The 19,600-nt window shown below is 48.1% G+C and overlaps 1 protein-coding gene across 1 annotated transcript in view; it reads left to right on the top strand.

Moving 5' to 3' along the window:
• STX8 (syntaxin 8) overlaps positions 1-19,600 on the top strand; it is a gene marked incomplete at its 5' end in the record, with an annotated part of 99,797 nt that overhangs the window by 49,964 nt on the left and 30,233 nt on the right. The window contains one exon of the mRNA XM_080629260.1: positions 11,174-11,275. Within this exon, the coding sequence (XP_080485386.1) occupies positions 11,174-11,275 (102 nt within the window). The remainder of the gene's footprint in view (positions 1-11,173; positions 11,276-19,600) is intronic.

The following is a 19,600-nucleotide window of genomic DNA, read 5'->3' as shown; positions in this document are numbered from 1 at the left end:
TCGCCATGGAGCAGGGCGATTCCACTCAGCCGCGCTCCCAGCAAGGCTGAACAATTTGGTGATTTTTCTCCTGGGGACAAGATGACATCAGCCATTTATAACCATTGCTTCAAACCGCCACGGAGCTGGGCTGTCTCGTGGGCAGGTTTTGAGAAATGAGGGGGGTTCTTTCAGAGGTGCTTGGGAAACTTCTGCTAGGACTCCCAAGTGACGGGGCCTTTGTGCGGAGGAAGGAGCGGGCTCGGGGGTTATCCATCAGCGTGCTGCGGCATCCTTCACAGCCCCGCTTCATCAAAGAAACGTTCCCAGCCCCTTCTTGCTGGCCGGCTGAGGTCGGGCAGTCGTGATGTATTGTTGGGCTGACGGATGGCATGCAAGCCGAGGGTGGATTTATGGAGAGCACCTCTTGTGAGTAAACCCTTAGTAGGCAACGTGCTGCCTTTTAGGAGGGTCCTCCCATAGATGCATTGACTATGGTTACTTACGAGGTTGCAAAAATGGATGAGGATTGATTTTTATCACCTGGCAGAAGGGTGGCTCATCTGGGTGAGGGGCTGGGACCCGGGGGGTGAGATGTTCTGTCTCACTGGTTTTTATTTCTCTATTTTTTCAGTGGGACTAAGGCCTGCTTCTTTCATACTCACAAGAGTACCATGGCAGGGCGTTGGAACTGAATGATTTTAAGGTCCTTTCCAACCCTAACTGTTCTATAGTTCTGTGATTATGTTACATTACTGTGATGGGTCCACACTTCAAGAAATACAGAAGTGGTAAAGTGGTACAGTAGTGGTCAAGTAGATCTTAAAGCGACCACAGCTGCATGGTGCATAACTGAAGCTTTTTGAGGTTGGGGTTTTTCTGGGGGATGGGTTTCTTTTGAGAAATGGGCTGGAAACCTCACCTTGCAGTGTTTAGCAGACAAATGGTGTGTAATGGGGAATTGCTGTACCTTCTTTCCTAGAGGAATTATGGCAACTGATGTGTGTTTGTACTTAAAGCTATTGATATCTATGGGAAAGTACTGCAATGGCGTACCAACTTGGGAAGAATCAGGGACCAAGAGAAAGCAGGAGTGAATATTACAAAGAATTTCTGAAGGCAGGATCTTAAATTCCTGCTTAGGTTTTGGATAAAGGAAAAACAAACAAATGTGGGGTCTGAAATAGCTTCTGCCCTTCCATTTTCTGCTATAAGTTTTCACAAAATAAATCATAACAGGGAAAGTGTTTTGATTGGCAGGGTTTTGTTACATGAATGTAAGTAGGCTTCAGTCTCTTGGTGCTCCAGGCTTTCCTAGAGATGCAGAATTCATGATGATTTTACCTGTACGCAGTATTGCCTTGCTTTCTATCAGTCAGGTCTCTAGAAAGACAGTTTAATTACATTGTCCCCATAACTGGAGAATTTTGCTGGAAGTTTTGACAGTCTGGCCTGAAACTCTCCATTTGTGTTGCTGGAGCACTCAGATTTTGGATTAGAATAAAAGTAAGCGATGGTTGCAGGTCCGAGGAGTGCTGTGGCCCTGGTGTGCCACCATGAGTGCAGTGCACTGGGTGTGCGGGCTTCAGTGGACACTGTACATTAGAGACAACCTTTTATAATTCTTGTGAGAGGGTTTTTTTTTTATAATAATGTCCTTTGATAACAGGTAACTGCAAGTTTGCTTTAAACAGTAAATCAAAGGAAAGGTCACTTATCGGGAGTAAAGGGGCTGAATAAATGATGTGGCTTTATACTCATGTAGTTCTAGTGAAGGAGACTATTATCTCCTTCCAGATAACTGGGAAAGGATACTCAAAATACTATATCATGTGAATATAGTTATTGCCTGCCTTATATCACTGCGAGTTCTCAACACATCTGGACTGAGAGTAGTTCCAGTAACATTAAAGCGTACTATTTTGGTTGGCACGCTGATGCTGTGGTATATGCCAACTAGTAATGGCTCTTGGAAACAGGCTGCTTTAAAACTGTCCCTGAACTATTCCCCAGAGAAATTATTCAATTAAGTACAGCTAAAATTAATGTCCATGGGTTTTGTTCGAATGAAACAAAATAAGCAGCTGGAAAAGGGAAAACTTCTCAGCGTGCGCTTTTAAAATAACAGCTCTAACTAATAACTGTGTTTGCTGGACTTGATACTGCTGTTTGTTTTCTCAGGGTTGTTCTTTAGCTGTGAATGATCCTATGAGGGTTACCACAGCTGATGGCCTGGGACGGTTCACTGTCACCACCATGCATTTTCAAATCACCATCTGCTGCCTCTAGACCTTTTGAGCGGATGAAGTGTTCTGTGTTATGTGGGAGTGTCAGAGGGTGACCCAGATATAATCTTAAATGCTTCGGGATCATGGAATTACAGAGACACAGACTGGTTTGGGCTGGAAAGGACCTGAATTCATCCAGCTCCAACCCCTGCCACGGGCAGGGACCCCTTCCACTGGAGCAGCTTGCTCCAAGCCCCTGTGTCCAACCTGGCCTTGAGCACTGCCAGGGATGGGGCAGCCACAGCTTCTCTGGGCACCCTGGGCCAGCGCCTCAGCACCCTCACAGGGAAGAGCTTCTGCCTAAGAGCTCATCTCAATCTACAGATATGTGGGGCTGCTTGGCTGTGGTGTGAATGGTGGTGTGTGGAAACGGTGGTCCTGGATATGTCCCTTAGTCCTTGGAGCAGACAATAAAATTTTCTGTAGCAGGACAGCTAACTTCCTCTTGTTTTGGCAAGATTTAGCCTTAAGGATGCTGAAGGTTTGGTGAACCAGTGGGAAAGGGCTACGCTGGAGGCATGGGCTGGTCCTTGGGTGCTCAGGCTGCTCTTCACTTCCCAAAGGCCAGGCAGAGGTTGTAGGACTCTGGAGCATCTTGTTCTGTCTTCCCATGGACTGGAAAGACTCCACTGTTGTCAAGAACTAGGAGAACCAGAAGCAATCCTGCTCCTCTGCAAAGATTCCTCTGTGTGGAGAGCTGGCGTGGCCTGGAGTCCATGGGGTATGTTGGGAGAGGAAGGACCTCCTGCAGGGAGAGCTGGTGCATTGAGTGCCTCAGGCTGCTAACCTGAGCCTGGAGGTGGGCTGGAGCTGGTCACCAGCTGCGTGGAGAAGAACCATCCTTGCTGCCAAGTCTGCCAGCTCCTGCCCTCCTCTGGCTGGGGAGGTCCTGCAGCCTGGCTGCCCTTGTCTTTGTCACAGAGCTGCCGCCCAGCAGTGCGGGAACAGGGGAGAGTGTGCAATGTCTTTTATGGTGCCTGGACCCCAGCAGAGCTGCGGGGGAAGCAGCGGGAAGTGAGATCCCCCCTTACCTCCTTGTAGCGCTGGGACTGTGACGTACACATGGCATGTCGTAAAGCACGCTTCCAGCAGTTCTGTCTGGCAAGGAGAGGTCTTCTGAACGTGACTGTCTCCAAGGACTATTAAGCACCCCTTAAATTAGAAGAGCTAAAGAGTGAGACAGCTGAAGTGCAGAGGAACAAACTGGTTTCCTCCCTTGGGGAAGTTTTTTTGTGGGGGGTTTAATACTTATATGAATTTCTGCCAAGAGATTAAGTGTCATCAGTTGAATTTGGGGTGATGGAGGGAGGAATCTTGGTCTTCGCTTGAAAAGCACAACTCATCACAGCAGAAAGTGTCGGTATCCTGCTGGCCTGTGCAGCACAGAGCTTCATTTGAAGGAATGTGAACCAGAGGGATTTTGAGCATTGCCATGGAGTTGAACAGCGAGGAGAAGCCCAGGACTGCACTAAAGTGTTGCCTGTGGCATGGAGAGAGGCTGCAAAACCCAAGCAGGGCCAGCAGTGATGGAGAGAAATTAAGATTCTTGGCTTTGTATTTTTTACTGTGTTTTTCTCTTTTCACTCTGCCTTGACATTACAGCTGGCACGTCGTGCTAAGGTTCTTCAGCTTTCTGAGGTGCTTACATTAGTTGCAATCTTCATTTCATACCACTGGCACTTTGAACAATGCTTGCTTTCTTATTAGCATGTAATTACGGGTTTTGGACATATAGAGGTTGGCATTCAGTATATGATTCATTTCTTTGGTATCTAGCTCTTCTTCTGAGGCACCAGAGACCTGAAGGAGGGAGGGAAAGCCTGCTTGGCTTCTCCACTAAGCTCCAGCCTTATTGTAGTATTTTTGTGTAGCATAAAACATGAGGGATTTTAGTTTTCTGTCTGTTTTCCTTAAGGCTGGCTGCAGTTCCATGACTCACAGTGGGTATCCCATGGAGATGCATTACTCATCAATAAGTACTATTGAGTTATCTGTAGATTTAAATACAAGGAAAATCCAAACAATTCCAAGGAAATGCTTGGTTAGCAACACTGCTCTGCTGCACTGTTCTCCAGCACCAGGACTGTTTCTCTCAAGTGAAATGTGCCACTTTCACTTGGCCTTTGGCTTTCTTCCTCCACAAACAGAACAAGTGCAACTCAAAGACAAAGTTGCCAAAAGCAAGTGTGGCCTTTTATGTGTTTTAAAGAAAACAAACAAATCAGTTAATGTAAAAACCTGTCTGAGAACGGATCTCTGGCTGGGCAGGAGCCTGTTCTACTTCATGGGAAGAGATGTTCATCCTTCCCAAGGTCCCCATGAGTCAAGGAGAGTGATTTTAAAAACAAGAAATCCCACACCTTCCGGTAGGAGGTGCAGCTGTGTGGAGCATGGGCAGACACAAGGAGAGATGGGATGGAAAGGCAGTGACATCATTTTCCTGCTCCTGAGTGGGGACAGAGTAGGAAAAAACCCACATGGGTTCCTGCAAAATAAACCATGATGTTCCTTGTGATGGCCTGGCTCTGCCACTGCCTGGCTTTCGCTCCCTCAGCAGACTGCTTCCCTGCTCTCCATAACGAGTTGCCTTTCTCTCTCATGAGCTCCTTAATTGCAGAAACAGCAAAGAGGGTTCTGAGGTTTGGTTCCTTGGTTCATGGTGCACTGGTGGTGAGCATCCATAGCAATTGGATAGGGTCATCTGCTCCATGTCCGTGTGTTGTGCTTCACGTCATGACTTGTTATTTCAGATGGTCTAGTGGAAGGTGGGCAGGGGGTTGGAACTGGATGAGCTTTAAGATCCCTTCCAACCCAAACCAGTCTGGGATTCTGTGTTATTCCTTTTGTGATTAAACTGCGCAGTGTTAATGTGTGTGCTGGAGCTCTGGTGGAGCTTGCTGCTGTTCAGCCCCTGCAGAGAAAGATGCAATATTGATTCTGTGTGTTTGGTATGATCTCATGACCTAGCAGTTGACTTGCTCCTCTGCATAGAGCATTGCTGGGGTGGTGTGGGGCTGGCTGGGCATTGGCAGGGTCTTGACACCAGGGTTGGAAAAGGTGGGAAGATGGAGTGGCTGGATGGGCTGGAAAAGGTGCTTTTGCTCTCTGGAAACGTTTGAGCTTTTCCATTTGTTGTCAAAACTGAGAATTTCATTTGCAAGTAGCAAGCTGGTTATGCACTTCAGGGCAGTCAGGGATGGGTTTCAGCGTAAGGGGCGTCATCAAGGAGGTGAAACTCTGAAGGTCCAGGCATGCCGAGCGCTTGGGGATGTGCTGTTTTTATCGTCTGTCAAACAGTTTTCCAGTGGAAACTCTTCCCTTGGAAAACTTCTGACCAGCTGTACAAAGACTTGATGGCTGAGTTGACAGAGAAGATGGGGTTGCCAGAGAAGCCGCATTTCAGACCCATAGGAAGCGTTGTTAGAAATGTCAACAGAGAAGTTGGGAATATGGGAAAGGCAGATGGTGCTCGTGGTGGAGGACCTGTGGTCTTGTGTGGTGCTGTGGGCAAATCCTGTGCCTGGAGCTTGCAGCCTGTTTGAGGAGGAAGAGAGGAGAAAAGCAAAAGGAGCCATTTGGACCCAGCTGACTCTGCTCCAGCCCCTGGCTTGGGGTCAGCTCAGGGTTTGCTTTCCCACCCTGCACGAGCCCTTGGCACAGCAGACCGGCTCTAGCATGATGTATGGCTGTTTCCCGGCGAGATGACTTCCAGCTCTAACGGGTGGGATTCCCATCTCATGGGAGGCTCCGGTATTATCCATGCCGTGTCTGGAGAGAAGCAGAGCCAGGTTTCTAGAGAAGGCATCAGTGCTTTTAGGAATTAAACCAAAATGTTTCTGATTTTCATGGCAGCAGCAAAGTCTTCAAAGGAAAAAGGGTATGAAGAATTAGGGTTTTTTCTGATAAATTCCTAGGATTATATGTAATTTCTGCTCAGTTTTTATCACCTGTTCTCTATTGGTGTCCTGTGCATAAATCTTTATTTTCTAGCTATTATCAGATGTGGTTTTAAAGATGTCCATAAATACACCTGTACTGCTGCTGCCAGGTGGCCGTCGCACTGCAATTTCAGGGAAGGATTTTACCTTTTGGTAGTCGCTTTTAGCACAGTCCTTCTGGACACACACACATGCGCATGGAGGAACCGCAGAATTTGGTAGCAGCAAGACGTGATGCTAGTGTGAGTCACAATGCGACCCTTTAATTCAGAGATACTGTAAAGCTCATCTTTGTTGTATCATTTGGGATGGTGAAGCCAAGCAAGTAGAGCTTATGGAAAGTGCTTATGATCGAGGGTTCGGAGCAGTCACTTCACTTTTCATTTTCAGTAAAGCTTTGAAAAGAAATATCTAACACTGACATGCTCACATCTCTGAGTAGTCTTGTGCTGATGGGTCAGCCAATGGATTCCTGAGTCTTTAAAAGTTGGCCCATAGGCATTGATGGGGCTTCAACTTGCTATGACCAGAGAAGCGAAACAATAAGACTTGTTTGTAAATGCTTTGCTTGGAAGCTTTAATTCTTTGACTGTGGCAGCTGACGCAGCAACAGGTTCAGATCGGATTAAATGGGTTTTGCATTTGGTTTGTGGGCAAAACCAGGTTTTAAGTTTAATACAAAATGTTAAACAAACCCACTTTTTTTTTTTACTTCTTTTTTTTTTTTTTTTAAGAAGCAGAAGGAGCTTTTCCTCCCTTTGCTCACGCTCTCTGCAGTAAATCCCTCTGTTCTCCACAGGAGGTAGGGTTGGAGCGGGAGAGGGCTGACTCCAGAGCTGGATGCAGGCTCCAGCTGGGGCTCACCACAGCAGAGTAGAGGGGCAGAATCAGCTCCCTTGACCTGCTGGCCTCTGGATGCAGCCCAAGATAGGATTGGCCTCTGGGCTGCAAGTGCACATTGCCCACTAATGTCCAATCTCTCATCTACCGGTATCCCCAAGCCCTTGTCCTCAGGTCTGCTCTCAAACTTCTCCCATTTCAGCTGGGTTTAAATTACTCATACTTTAATACCAGGGTTGCAGTAGGTTTTATCTTCTGCTGCAAGATCCTGCTTCACTGATCTAGGACCTCGGCTAAATCTGTGTTACAAGTTTAAATGTGGTTTGCATGCAGTGTTCCGCAAATATCCTTTGAAAGGTCACTGCAACCCTTCAGCCGTTAGCCAGCTTCTCCCGTCTGCTCCCTCGCATCCCGGGATCCTCGCTCCTTCCCCTTTCCAGGCTTATTTAGTTGAAATTGTTCCATGCGTAGCCAGGAAAATGGGAGGTGATAGAAATTGCCAGCTTGAGCGGCAAAGGGGGTTGCAGGTGGGTCATCTGCTGGCAGGTTTTGTGGTCTTTGGAGCCTACTGAGAGCTGCTGTTTTATCGTCAGCACTCTGAAGACCTTCTTAGCTGAGGAGTTTTCTCTGGCAGCAGTTCTGCCTTTAGAAATTCATGACTAGTTTTCAGCCCTGCCCCATACAGCGTGTGTTTCCATTGTGATTCCTTTGCCTTAGAGTGGGGAGAAATTCTGTAACATGAAGGTGAAGAGCTGCTTTGAACCACAACAGAATGTGAGTGGGGGTAGAGGGGTGGATGGGTGTTCCTGTGCAGGGTGTTGGTGGTAGCAAGGGCATTCTGGCCTGGGGAACCTGCTTGAATGGACTCCTGACTCAGCTGGTGATGGGTGAGAACCTCCCTGTGCTTTCTCCCCATGCCAGCCCCAGCGCAGCTATGAAGGAGAAGACCCTGCTCAGACCTTCTGAGCACCCCAGCACTTCTGGTCTTAACTGCACATTACACCAAAGGACCGGTTGCTTGCTGAGCTTTGGGCTATGTGCTTGATGAAGTGGCCTGCTCCCCTGAAACCTGACTGTAGCAAGAGACCTATAGATCATAGAATCCTACAATGGTTTAGGTGGGAAGGGACTTTAATGCTCATCCAGTTCCAACCCCTGCCACGGGCAGGGACCCCTTCCACTGGAGCAGCTTGCTCCAAGCCCCTGTGTCCAACCTGGCCTTGAACACTGCCAGGGATGGGGCAGCCACAGCTTCTCTGGGCACCCTGGGCCAGCGCCTCAGCACCCTCACAGGGAAGAGCTTCTGCCTAAGAGCTCATCTCAGTCTCCCCTCGGGCAGGTTAAAGCCATTCCCCTTGGCCTGCTTCTCCCAAGCTGCACTGTCCAGTTCTCTGGCTCAGAAATGGCTCCTGGTGGTTGGTGTGACAGGGCAATGGCTGGCACAGCGGGACGGGAAAGGAGAGGCTCTTAACATAATCCAAATTGCATTGCCTTGGGCTTTGAAATGATGACAGAAAATTTTCCTCCTCGCATTTGTTCTCATTTAGCTGCAGCATGTTCAGCAGGATGTTTTTCAAGGAGGGTCCGGTCAATGTTGGCAAAGGAAAGTCTCTTGTTTCCCAAGCATCCTTATCACTTTGTCCTTGACAACGATGGGAACTTTCGGCACATTTCTTTAATTCAGAGACACTCCTGAGCCCGCCTGCCCTTGCAGCAGCTCTGTGCTGCCCTTCCTGTGTGCTGAGTCATACAGGCAGATAAAGCTTCCCCAAAACGTTGTTGGCTTGCAGATGTTAGACCTGGGAAAGTTGGGTGGGAGGCGGAGGAGGGTTAATATCTGAGCTATGGACTGAGCAAATCCTGCAGTTCAAATACAGCACCTGCCATCGCTTGGGAAAATGTGTTCTGGTGTAGGATGAACAATAACATCTTGATATTATAAGCAACTTCACAAGTCTGGAGAGTTTTGTCTGGAATAGAGCAGCTTTGATGGGGTGATGCTCCCTAACCACAGGAGTGCTGAACGGTTTAGATCCACAGAATAAAATGGAGGCTGCACATGCAGAGAAGCAGCTGATGTTGCCCTCTGCCCTCCCTTCATGTGAATACATGATGGTTTAGCTGTGGGACATGGATGAGGAGCTTGTATTTTAAGAAAGATCTTTCTTGTATTTTCAAAGGACAAGGTTTTGTAGATGCTGATACAATCTTACATAGGGATTTGCTGGAGATGACAGAGTGCTTGTGGCGCAGCCTTAAAATGTGTGCATTGGAAGGGTGATGCTTCAGTCTCCTAACTCTCTGGGAGATTAAAATCTCTAAAAATTCCCTTTGTGCCTTCAGAACTTCTGATTCCTTGATATTTGGGGGTTGTTATCTGTACCTATGATCAAACTGGTCTTATCTCTGTATCTAGTTACAGTGCTTGGCACTTGGTAAGGTGTGAGGATGTAAGCACCCTGCCCAGCTAACACACCTTCCAACAGCTAACACCTTCTGCTGCAGGCAGAGGGGTTGTGGAGGAAACCGTCCCCTTTCAAGTACTGGTGTGAAGGCAATGGCCAGCGGCGACGTACGGGTGCTCCTGAGAAGCTGCAATGGCACCTATTGGCACTACCCTTGCAAGCCCAGGGTTTTCTTCTGCTGTCACAGGGAAGTTTTGGAAATCCAAGGAATGCCGTTTTTTGTGTCATCCTCTTTTTCCTAGAAAAGATACTTGGGAAATTTCTTGTTTGAAGGAATACACGAAAGGTGAATTAATAAGGGTCCTGTCCTGTTGATAGGACTTCTTTTCTTTAACCCTTAACCAGCATGGAGACAGGGTTATGATGCATAAAAATGAACACAAAAATAGTGTATCTTGCTCACTGAACACTGAGCTCTAACTTCTGCTTTTGATTCCGGTGCATTAAACCTGGATGCTCCAGCAGTGCTGCTGCACCGGGATGCAGTGCGGGATGTGCTGGGGTGGCATGGCTGCTGTCCGCAGCCTGCTCCCAAAAGACAAACCAGATTTATTAAGGCAGTGATCAGTAGTGGGGAAAGTTCTAGAAGTCTGACCAGAGCAAGGTGCCTTGCAATGGCTTTCCGGTTGTGGCCACTGTCCTCCTGATCTATCATGCACAAAAGAAGCCATTCCTACCTGCAGAGTAGAAGGCAGCTCAAAGGTGATGTGTTCATGCACTCAGCAAGAAGCCCTGGCTGTGTATTGCAGGAAAATTAGAGCGTAACAGTCAGCAGGAAAGAAATTTGGTACCTTAATGTGGCTTCTAATTTTCAGTGTTAAAAACCCCAACCGACCAACCACTCTTGGCACAAGCCTTTTACCTGCTTCGATTTCCAGGGCAAGATTAAAGTCAGCAGTTGCATGAAGCTGAGGTTGGCTTAAAATTTTCCTTTCGCTGTTAAAAATAGATGTAGGAGAAATTTTGCTCCGATTCCTTTTCATAGAAGATCATCTGGGCTGCAGGCAGAGCTGCCATCTGTATAGCTTAGTAATGGAGCCAAGGTAGGACTTTGTATTATAGAATCCCAGACTGGTTTGTGTTGGAAGGGACCTTAAAGCTCCTCCAGCTCCAATCCCTGCCACGGGCAGGGACCCCTTCCACTAGAGCAGCTTGCTCCAAGCCCCTGTGTCCAGCCTGGCCTTGAACACTGCCAGGGATGGGGCACCCTCTGTGGTTGCTTGGTTGGGACTGCACCAAATGCGCTTAAAAGTATTTACGGAGGTGGTGATTCTGGGCTTGTCTTAATGACTGTACAATGGCCAAGCATTGAGATGCTCTGCTCCAGGGACTGAAATTGCAGACTTCTTATAGCATATGCACTAATTCTCTTACTTTGGTTAGTGTTTGCTTTTGTGGGTACCTAGGCTGATCCTGCTGTTTCAGGCTATATATTTTATCTCTGCTCTTGCTGTGGAGGAGTGCACTGAGTCTGAAGTTGAGACCTCTTGCATAGTATTTCCCAGGATTTGGACCTTGCAGCACGTGTGGAGCACTGGTCTGGCATCCTGGAGGACAGAAGGATGCAGCTGGTTTCCATTTTGGAGCCTCCAGCAGGAGCGTGCTTGTTGAGCAGTGATGCTGCGGGACTCAGAGATTAATGCTCATGTTTCTCTTTCCCCAGAGATCATCGACGACCTCACTAACCTGGTGGAAAACACAGATGACAAGCTTCGCACCCAGACGCGGCACGTGAAGATGGTGGACAAGAAATCAACGTCCTGTGGTAAGAAATGGTTTGAACACAAATCCTGCCCTGTTTTCAAATGATGGGAAAGTAGCTTTAGCACTCAGAGGCTGTGCAAGGCGCTCCCCCCAGGGGCAGCTTTTTTGAAGAGTGAGGAGAGCCCTCGTCTCCAAACAGCTGATACTGTAGGTTTGACTCACTGCGTTTGCTGCGTGTTGATACAGTTAATTTCCTTAAGCCATTTGACACCAGCATTGCATGGTATTCCGATTGGAAATTGTAGAACTGTATGAAATGAGAGCAGTACATGTTAATGAACTTTAACAAAACTTGCTAGCTACCAGCTCTCGCAAACATGTCACAGTGGGGAGTGATGCCACAGGGACAGTTCTGGTGGTGTCCTGCAGGAATGTGTTCTCAACCAAGAGGCATTCAGAGCCTGCCAGACATGAAATCACAGCTGGTGACTGTGTGTGCAAGCTGGTCAAGCTGAATTGTTGCCCTGTTCCATACAGCCAAAGAGAGGGTGTTCATCTCAGGCAAGTGAATGCAGGTTTCCTCTGTGGCATGAAGAGCTGGGGGATTGACAGCAATGACTGTGGGTGATGGCAGAAAACATCTTGATGTTGGGAGGACGACTGACTGAGGAGTGAAGTCTGTGGGAAGGTGGTGGTAGCGAGACACTTGTGTCTACTGCGTGTCTGGTTCTGTGTCTGTGGCTCATTTTTGCTGAACTAGAAGGCTCAAACTGCTAACAAGGGTAATTTATGCTCTGTAGGAATTTGACTTCTGGCCAGCAGTTCATGAAATTTGGTTCATGTAGTTCAGGAGAGCGAAAGTTGAGAGCTGACTTGATCACGTGTCTGTTTTGGGCTGGTGGGGAGCTTTTATTCTGTAGCGTGATGGTCCAGCAGCCAAAGCTGCTGAGCTCTGGCTGGCAGTGAGACGTGTTCCAGGCAGTGACAATGTATTTCAGGGATTTGTTTAGTTCTTCATCAGTGATAACTTTTTGAAAGCTTGGATGATAAAGGCTGATGAAAATCTGTGACTTCTTCTAGAGGATGAAGTTGACTTCCCAGAGGTGTTTGTCTCCGATGTCTCCTGTAGCAACTACAGATAGAATTGAAGTTGTGACTGCAGAGTTCATGACTGAATTTTGAATTCTAGATCTTGAATGTTGATGCAAGATGGATTTACTCTAAAACCACTTGCACTTGGATGCTGCAGAGTGCCCCTGTGGGCCTTTGGAGTCTCCCCTTAGTTCCTATGCTTTTATTTTCTGCACAAGTACAGAGAAGCACAAAATGAATCCCATTTTATACAGGACAGCTTCTCCCTCCTTAGGTATTTGTAGCCCGTTTTTAGGTTCTTCATGCAAATGCAGCCCCCAGACAATGACAGTGTTGCTGGATAATGAGCCTGTCTCTTTAACTCTGAAGCCCATGCTGTCTGCTGGGGAATTTGAGAGGAGGAGGAGGATGGGAGAGGCGAAGGCTGGGAGGATCCTGGCTGGATTCCTTGGGGGTGACCTCTCTCACCCTTTCCACATTGAAAAACATTTTTTCTGTGAGGGGTGGTGAGAAGCGCTGCGCTCGGTGCCGGTTCCCTCTGCTCCAATAGGGCTTCCTGTGTTTGCATAACAATTTGGGCATATGTAAACACTGTATTGCCTCAGATAGCAGCTCTGTTCTGCCTGAGTATAAGGTTAAGGACAATAAAGCTGGAAGACACAGGCTTTAATGGCATTCTTCCCGTCCCTTTTCCACCCTTATCCCTGGCGCTGAAAGTTAACTTGTATATTAAGATCAGAAAAACCCTCCGTGTATGTACAATTATTCCTTGAGCAAAGCCAGGCAGTGGGAAAACTGACACCTGCTAGGTAATTCCCTCCCCCTCACCCGACGTGGAATTTAAATCAATAAAATCTTTAGTAACTCTTTGGTTTGGGCATGCTCCTTTGGATTTAAACTGGGGTGAAATGCTTAGTCTCTCCCCTTGCCCGCACTTTCCTTCCCCAGGATGCAGACGCTTGATTGGACCTGGTCTCTGCACTATTCCAGCATGTGCCTACTTCCGTGTTTTTGCCTCATTTTTGAAATCAAAATGTCTTTTTATTTTAATGGTGAGTGCCTGTACTGGAGCCACTGGCTGTGGATACAAGCAGAGCAGCCTGGCTTGAATAGTGGAATAATCACCCTTTTACAAGGAAGAATGCAACGCATTGATGGGTGTGTCTTTGTTAGCAGCCAGTATGATAATAAAAGCAAAATATTGCTGGTGAAACCCAATTTCAATCAATGTTTCAACGTCTTGCTCTCATGCAAACATTATTTCAAGCTTTGGAGGTTGTTTCCAGTGACTGGCGTGATTTATATCGCAGCCGTCCAGCCTGGTGCTACCTGCTCGGCATAGGCATCAGTTGGTGGTTGAGCAGCGCCCTCACCTCTGGCCCTACTCAGTCCTGGCAGAAACCTTCAGGTTGTTTGAGGTGGTTTGTTCCATTTGCAGCTTATTGTCAAGGCTTATTTCTCTTGCTGATTCGAGCTGTTGACAATCCCACCCCTTGCTTCTGCCCGGTGAAGGCTGCCCTTGTTGGAACCCATCTCGCTTGGTGGCCCCAGGCAGCCCCAGACTGGGGTCAGTGGCAACTCCCAGTAATCGCAGCAGAAGAATAATTGTGGGATATGCTCAAATCTGCTGCATTTATGAAGTTATTGTTGAAAATAATTGGATTTTTTTTGCAGGCAAATGTTTGCATGCTGTTTGGCATTGTTTTATTTCTTTTCCGCATATACTGGGCATTTAGGAGGGATGTTGGGTGTATATATTTCTTAGACTTCAGAAATAAGCCAAGGTTCTGCAAGGCTCAATGCCAGGACCTGCACTTGGGTCAGAACAACCCCATGCAATGCTCCTGGCTTAGAGAAGAGTGACTGGAAAGCTGCTTGGTGGAAAAGGACCTGGGTGTGCTGATTGATGGAGCTGAACATGAGCAGCTTGTGCCCAGGCAGCCAAGAAGGCCACCGGCATCCTGGCCTGGATCAGCACCAGCGTGGCAGCAGGGCCAGGGCAGTGTTCATCCCCCTGTACTGGGCACTGGTGAGGCTGCACCTTGATTCCTTTGTTCAGTTCTGGGCCCCTCACTACAAGAGAGACATTGAGGAGTCTGCCAAAAGTCCATGGTTCTTTCTCCCTGCAATTGGCCTTATCCCAGGGGAGGAAGTCTGTCGTTGTCCTCAGCTACATCCTGGCTTACCTGGATGGTGCTTTTTGGTAACTGTCCCCCATCCTTGAGTTTTGTAGATTGTATTTTTTCTTTTTTACCCACAGACATAGGTAATCAGCTCCTTGCAGAGAGGATGGTTAAACCAGGCTTTGGTTATGATAAGAGCATCCTGAAGTGTTTGTGTCTGAATGAGAAACAGGGATTTTTGTAACAGAGGACACAGCTGAGAGCCTGATTCCCAGTGTAACATACACAGAGGTGGCTGAAACCAAGAACAGAAATGTTCTTCAGGTCCTGATAAACCTGACTTGTGATCCATGGCTTTGGAAGCTGATCTGGGGAATCAGAGTTGTCCTGCTTCTGATCACAGAGCCATAGAATCATGGAATAGTTAGGGTTGGAAGGGACCCTAAAGACCATCATCACCTAAAGTTCCAACTCCCTGCCATGGGCCTACCCAAGTCACTCCTTTAGGTGACGCTCCCATAGCTGAGGAGAGAGGCTGGTGTCCTGGGGAAGCAAGACAGAAGATTATGACTGTCATAATAAAAACAAGCAAAAAAGAGCAGACTCTTATTTCGGACTTACCCATCTCCTTCCAAGCAGGGTGAGGGAAGCAGACCATGTCTTTGCGTTTATCACTGCATGGACCCCTCTAACCTTCCAGATAAATGAGGAAAATGAGAAGCAACCTACTGCAGGGCCAGTACCTGTGTCCTGTGAAATAAACACTTGCAGAGTGGTGCCTGAGCAAGTTTGTTTCTGTCTTTTCTTTTTCTCCTACTCCACAAGATGGCATTGCAATCTAATCACCTTCCCCAGCCCCAGGTAGATGCTCTCATCTCCCCTTTGCCTTCTGATGCAGGTTTTGGGAGATACTGAGTAATAGTTGGTTGGTACCAGGTAGGGTTTTTTTATCTTAGCAAATCACCAAATGCCTGGGTTAAAGACAAAGCTTTGCCAAGCGCTGAATAGGGTTTTTAGGAAGATTTAATTTGATTTTAAACAGAGTAGCTTGGAGTATATAAGGTTTCCTCTAGAAAAGAATGATTCATGCAGGCTGAGGCCTTCTTCTGCCAGATTCTACAATCACTCTGTTCTGAGTTACGGGGTTTTTGCCATGGATGTAATTTGGTTCATAAATTAAGGGTGGCAGTTACTTAGGTTTGTTCCTCTGACGTTCGCTGTGTGTTTAGATGAGCAAGTCCACATCCATTTAGTTTGTTCCCAGTGGAGAAGCTGGTGCAACGTGCCATTAAATCAACTTTTCCTGCAATCTGACTCTCGGAGCAGTTACACTGATCTTCCTCCCCAGTGTTGCTCTGACAACTGCACTGGCTCTGAGTCACCTGTCTCTGCTTCTATGGGATGAGTTCTCTTGGCCTGGCGAGTTACACATTTTCCTGATTTATTCTTTTTTTTCCCTTCCTTTACTTTCTTCCATTCTAAGCAGTTGCACATTGAAAAGCTTGTTCTGAGCTGTTACCCTGCGAGGAAGCTTTGAAAAGAAACATTAACAGAAGAGCAATAAATCTGTTGGTTAAATTGGGTTCATCTCTGGTGGATTGTGCGTGTCTTAAACACACCAACATTTCCATCATCCCCCGAGCAAAGCAGCCCAGGGAGGTGGCTGAGGGGACTGAACAGAAGACAGAGTTTCATCTGGGCTTCTCTATCTCCTCATTCCCTTCTTCTGCAGCACTCGCTTGCTGCCAGCCTGCCAGGGGATGCCAGGAGTCCAGCAGATCTCGCTGCAGGATCTGATAGAAATGCTACAGAGGAGAGACTGAGCTGAGCTCTTAGGCAGAAGCTCTTCCCTGTGAGGGTGCTGAGGCGCTGGCCCAGGGTGCCCAGAGAAGCTGTGGCTGCCCCATCCCTGGCAGTGTTCAAGGCCAGGTTGGACACAGGGGCTTGGAGCAAGCTGCTCCAGTGGAAGGTGTCCCTGCCCGTGGCAGGGGTTGGAGCTGGATGAGCTTTAAGGTCCCTTCCTTGCCCATTATCCCAAACCATGATATGATTCTATGATTCTACTTTCCACTAGTCTTGCTACCCTGTGCATCATCCTCCCTTGTGCTGCAGTTCTCGTCTGAGCTCCCTGCAGTGTTATCTTCCCCTCATACAGCTCGTTTGCCTTCACCGTGAGGGCATGGGGTCGATTTACCGGGGGAAGCACAGGTCTGCTGGAGATGAGCCTGGTTTGGGGAGGAACTGATGGGTTTGCAGCCCCATTGTGTGTGTGCGGCCGTGCTCTTCCTCCCACCTTGCCCTACTGGCTCCTGAACCCGCTGTCTAATTGAAGCTGAGATTAGTTGCAGATAGAGGTCACAAAGATAAGGAGTTACTGCAAGCTTCCGTGGGCATCTATCCTCATTAGAGAGACCCAGTTAAGGGCCCTGTTGAGGGGGGAAGGCTGGATGAGCTCAAGTCTCAGACACCAGAGAAGCCTCAAAACAGATTAGTTTGGGGATATAGTGGGAAATGTGGCTTCATTAATTATGTTAATGGAATAACTCTTAAATGAACTGGTCCAGTGACTTCAGCTCATTGCTCATCTGAGACTTCTGGTTCATTTCTTGTCTTGCCATCTTGTTTCCCCATAATATGAAACACTTTTCCTTGGCTTCGTTAGCTCTGAGTCCCTGAGAAGCAGGTGGGGAGCTCACGGGATGACTAACAGGGTGAAGAGGCACCCCAATGTGTGCGTTCCGATTCAGCAGGTACACGGAAACACGGTCACTCAATGGGGTGAGATGATGCCTTTGCTGGTGGCAGCCTGGTCCTCGCTCCCCCAGTGCCTCCTCCTCGCACACGCTGTATTCACAGGTTAAGTATTTGGCTTAAAATTGCTCACGCTGAGATATTGAAATGTATTCAGCTGATGGAAGGGAGTGGACCTAAGTTGTCATGAACAGTTCTGGTGTTTTAAAAGGTGGTTTGGCGTGGCTTTATGTGTTTTCTTCCAGGTGAGGAGCATGGTGTTGACTGGTGGTGTCAGCTCTGTGTGTGTTTAGCTGAAAAGTATGGGAAGAGCCTTCTGGGTCATGGGATCCCTTCAAGATAAATTTCTGAGAACAAGCTTATTTTTTCCCCCCCATTACTCCCATTAGAAGACTGCAATGGTCATAAACTTATTCCAGTCTGGACTTGTCAGGGGTACTTCATGTTGCCCATGCACGACCCTTGTTTTGGTGTCTTGAATAGATCTTTCCCCTCTTTTATTTCCCTCCCCCAAATGTGTGTGTCTAGGAGATCATTTGGTGTTGCCTCCCAGCTTTTGTTCTGTGGGGCTGAACAAGCATCTTTACATGTTTAATCTCCTAAGTACATGTCTCTGTTTTTTGATAAGGCCGTTTTTACACATCTTCCTATATAAGCATTTTGGTTTTTTTAAGCATGAGAACCCACCCAGCACCGCTGGAGCCTCCTCATGGTGGCTTGGCCGTGGCTCTGGCACTTCTCTGAATGCTGGAAAGATTTCAATTACACCATGTTGGTGCCTCCGTCAGTTTTGTTCTGAGCTGTTTACTTGGGCCTTTCTCACTCTTGAACATTTTCCACCTGAGCTGATTTTCTGTCCACCTCACAGTGAAAGCATTGTTTGTCCGAGATGTGTGGCTTCCTCTCTCATCCCACTGGATTTCAACCTTCCTCCGTTTGTCTTCAAAGTTGCCCATTTTTTTCCTATGTGCTCTCCCAGCTTTCATCTGTGCGGATGCTGCTTTCCAACTTTGTGTCATCAGCAGATTTCATTACCACACTTGCTTTTTGTGCCAAGGTCATTAATAAAAGTAGTTAATAAGATCAGTCTCCTGACCATTCCTTGAGGAGCTCTGCTGGTGACCTCCATCCATTCTGACCCTTCTTTCAGCACTGCTTCTCCTCTCACCAGTTTCCGGGCCTTGCACTTCTGCTAATCCCCATCTTTCTCATTGAGGAGTTTCCCACATGGCACTCCATCACAAGCTGTGCTGAAGTCTGCGTGGATGAGATCTATCATGCTTCCTTTGTCTAGAAAGTTCATTATCTTCTCAGGCTAACCTGATTAGCTCTGTTTGGTCTGGTTTGCCTTCGGGACAGTCCCATTGTTTTCCACCCTGTTTAACATTTAGTTTCATGTTCTAATTAGTCTTTCTCCATTTCGATGTGGAGCCTCCGTCCGGCTGGGGTTAGTCAATAGGCTCGTGGTTGCTCACATGCCTTTTTCTCTTCCACAGCATGGTTCTGCAGGTGCTGCGGTTCTTCTCTGGTGCTGGACAGGCAGCTGCAGCTCAGTCCACCTGGGTTTGGCATACATATCTCAGACAACATTGAGTTTAAAGGGAAAGACGGGAGCTCTGGGTGCATCAGTCCTCCTGGCTTCATTCACCAGCTTGCTACATTTAATGACAGCTCGCTCTGTGGCACTAACACCCTCCAGAACATCTGCAGCCTTCTCCATCCTCCAGCCAAGATCTGGGTTGGCAGATTCAACCCAAGTCTGGGTATTCTGCATGTGGGCCACCTCTTCCTATGTGCCTTTTTCTGACTGTGGTGATCCTCACAGTATCTCTGTACCTTACTTTTGCAGATAGAAACACAAGTGAAATGGTTCACTTAAGGCTGTACAGCAAGCCCAGAGCCCCCCCCGTGTGCTGGGCTGCACCCCCAGAGCGTGAGCAGCAGCTCAGGGAGGGGATCCTGCCCCTCTGCTGTGCTCTGGGGAGACCCCCCCTGCAGCCCTGATCCAGCTCTGGGGCAGCAGCACAAGAGGGACGTGGAGCTGCTGGAGCGAGGCCAGAGGAGGCCACGGAGATGCTGTGAGGGCTGGAGCAGCTCTGCTCTGGAGCCAGGCTGAGAGAGCTGGGCTGGGGCAGCCTGGAGAAGAGAAGGCTCCTGAAGGGGAGACCTGAGAGCAGCTCCAGTGCCTAAAGGGGCTGCAGGAAACCTGGAGAGGGGCTTTGGACAAGGGCCTGTAGGGACAGGCCAAGGGGAATGGCTTTAACCTGCCAGAGGGGAGACTGAGATGAGCTCTTAGGCAGAAGCTCTTCCCTGTGAGGGTGCTGAGGCGCTGGCCCAGGGTGCCCAGAGAAGCTGTGGCTGCCCCATCCCTGGCAGTGTTCAAGGCCAGGTTGGACACAGGGGCTTGGAGCAAGCTGCTC

The sequence above is a fragment of the Psittacula echo genome (assembly GCF_963264785.1).
Source record: "Psittacula echo genome assembly, chromosome: 14".
In the NCBI taxonomy this organism is placed as follows: domain Eukaryota; kingdom Metazoa; phylum Chordata; class Aves; order Psittaciformes; family Psittacidae; genus Psittacula; species Psittacula echo.
Note: the sequence above shows the minus strand (reverse complement) of the source record. Positions and strands in the feature narration are given on the sequence as shown.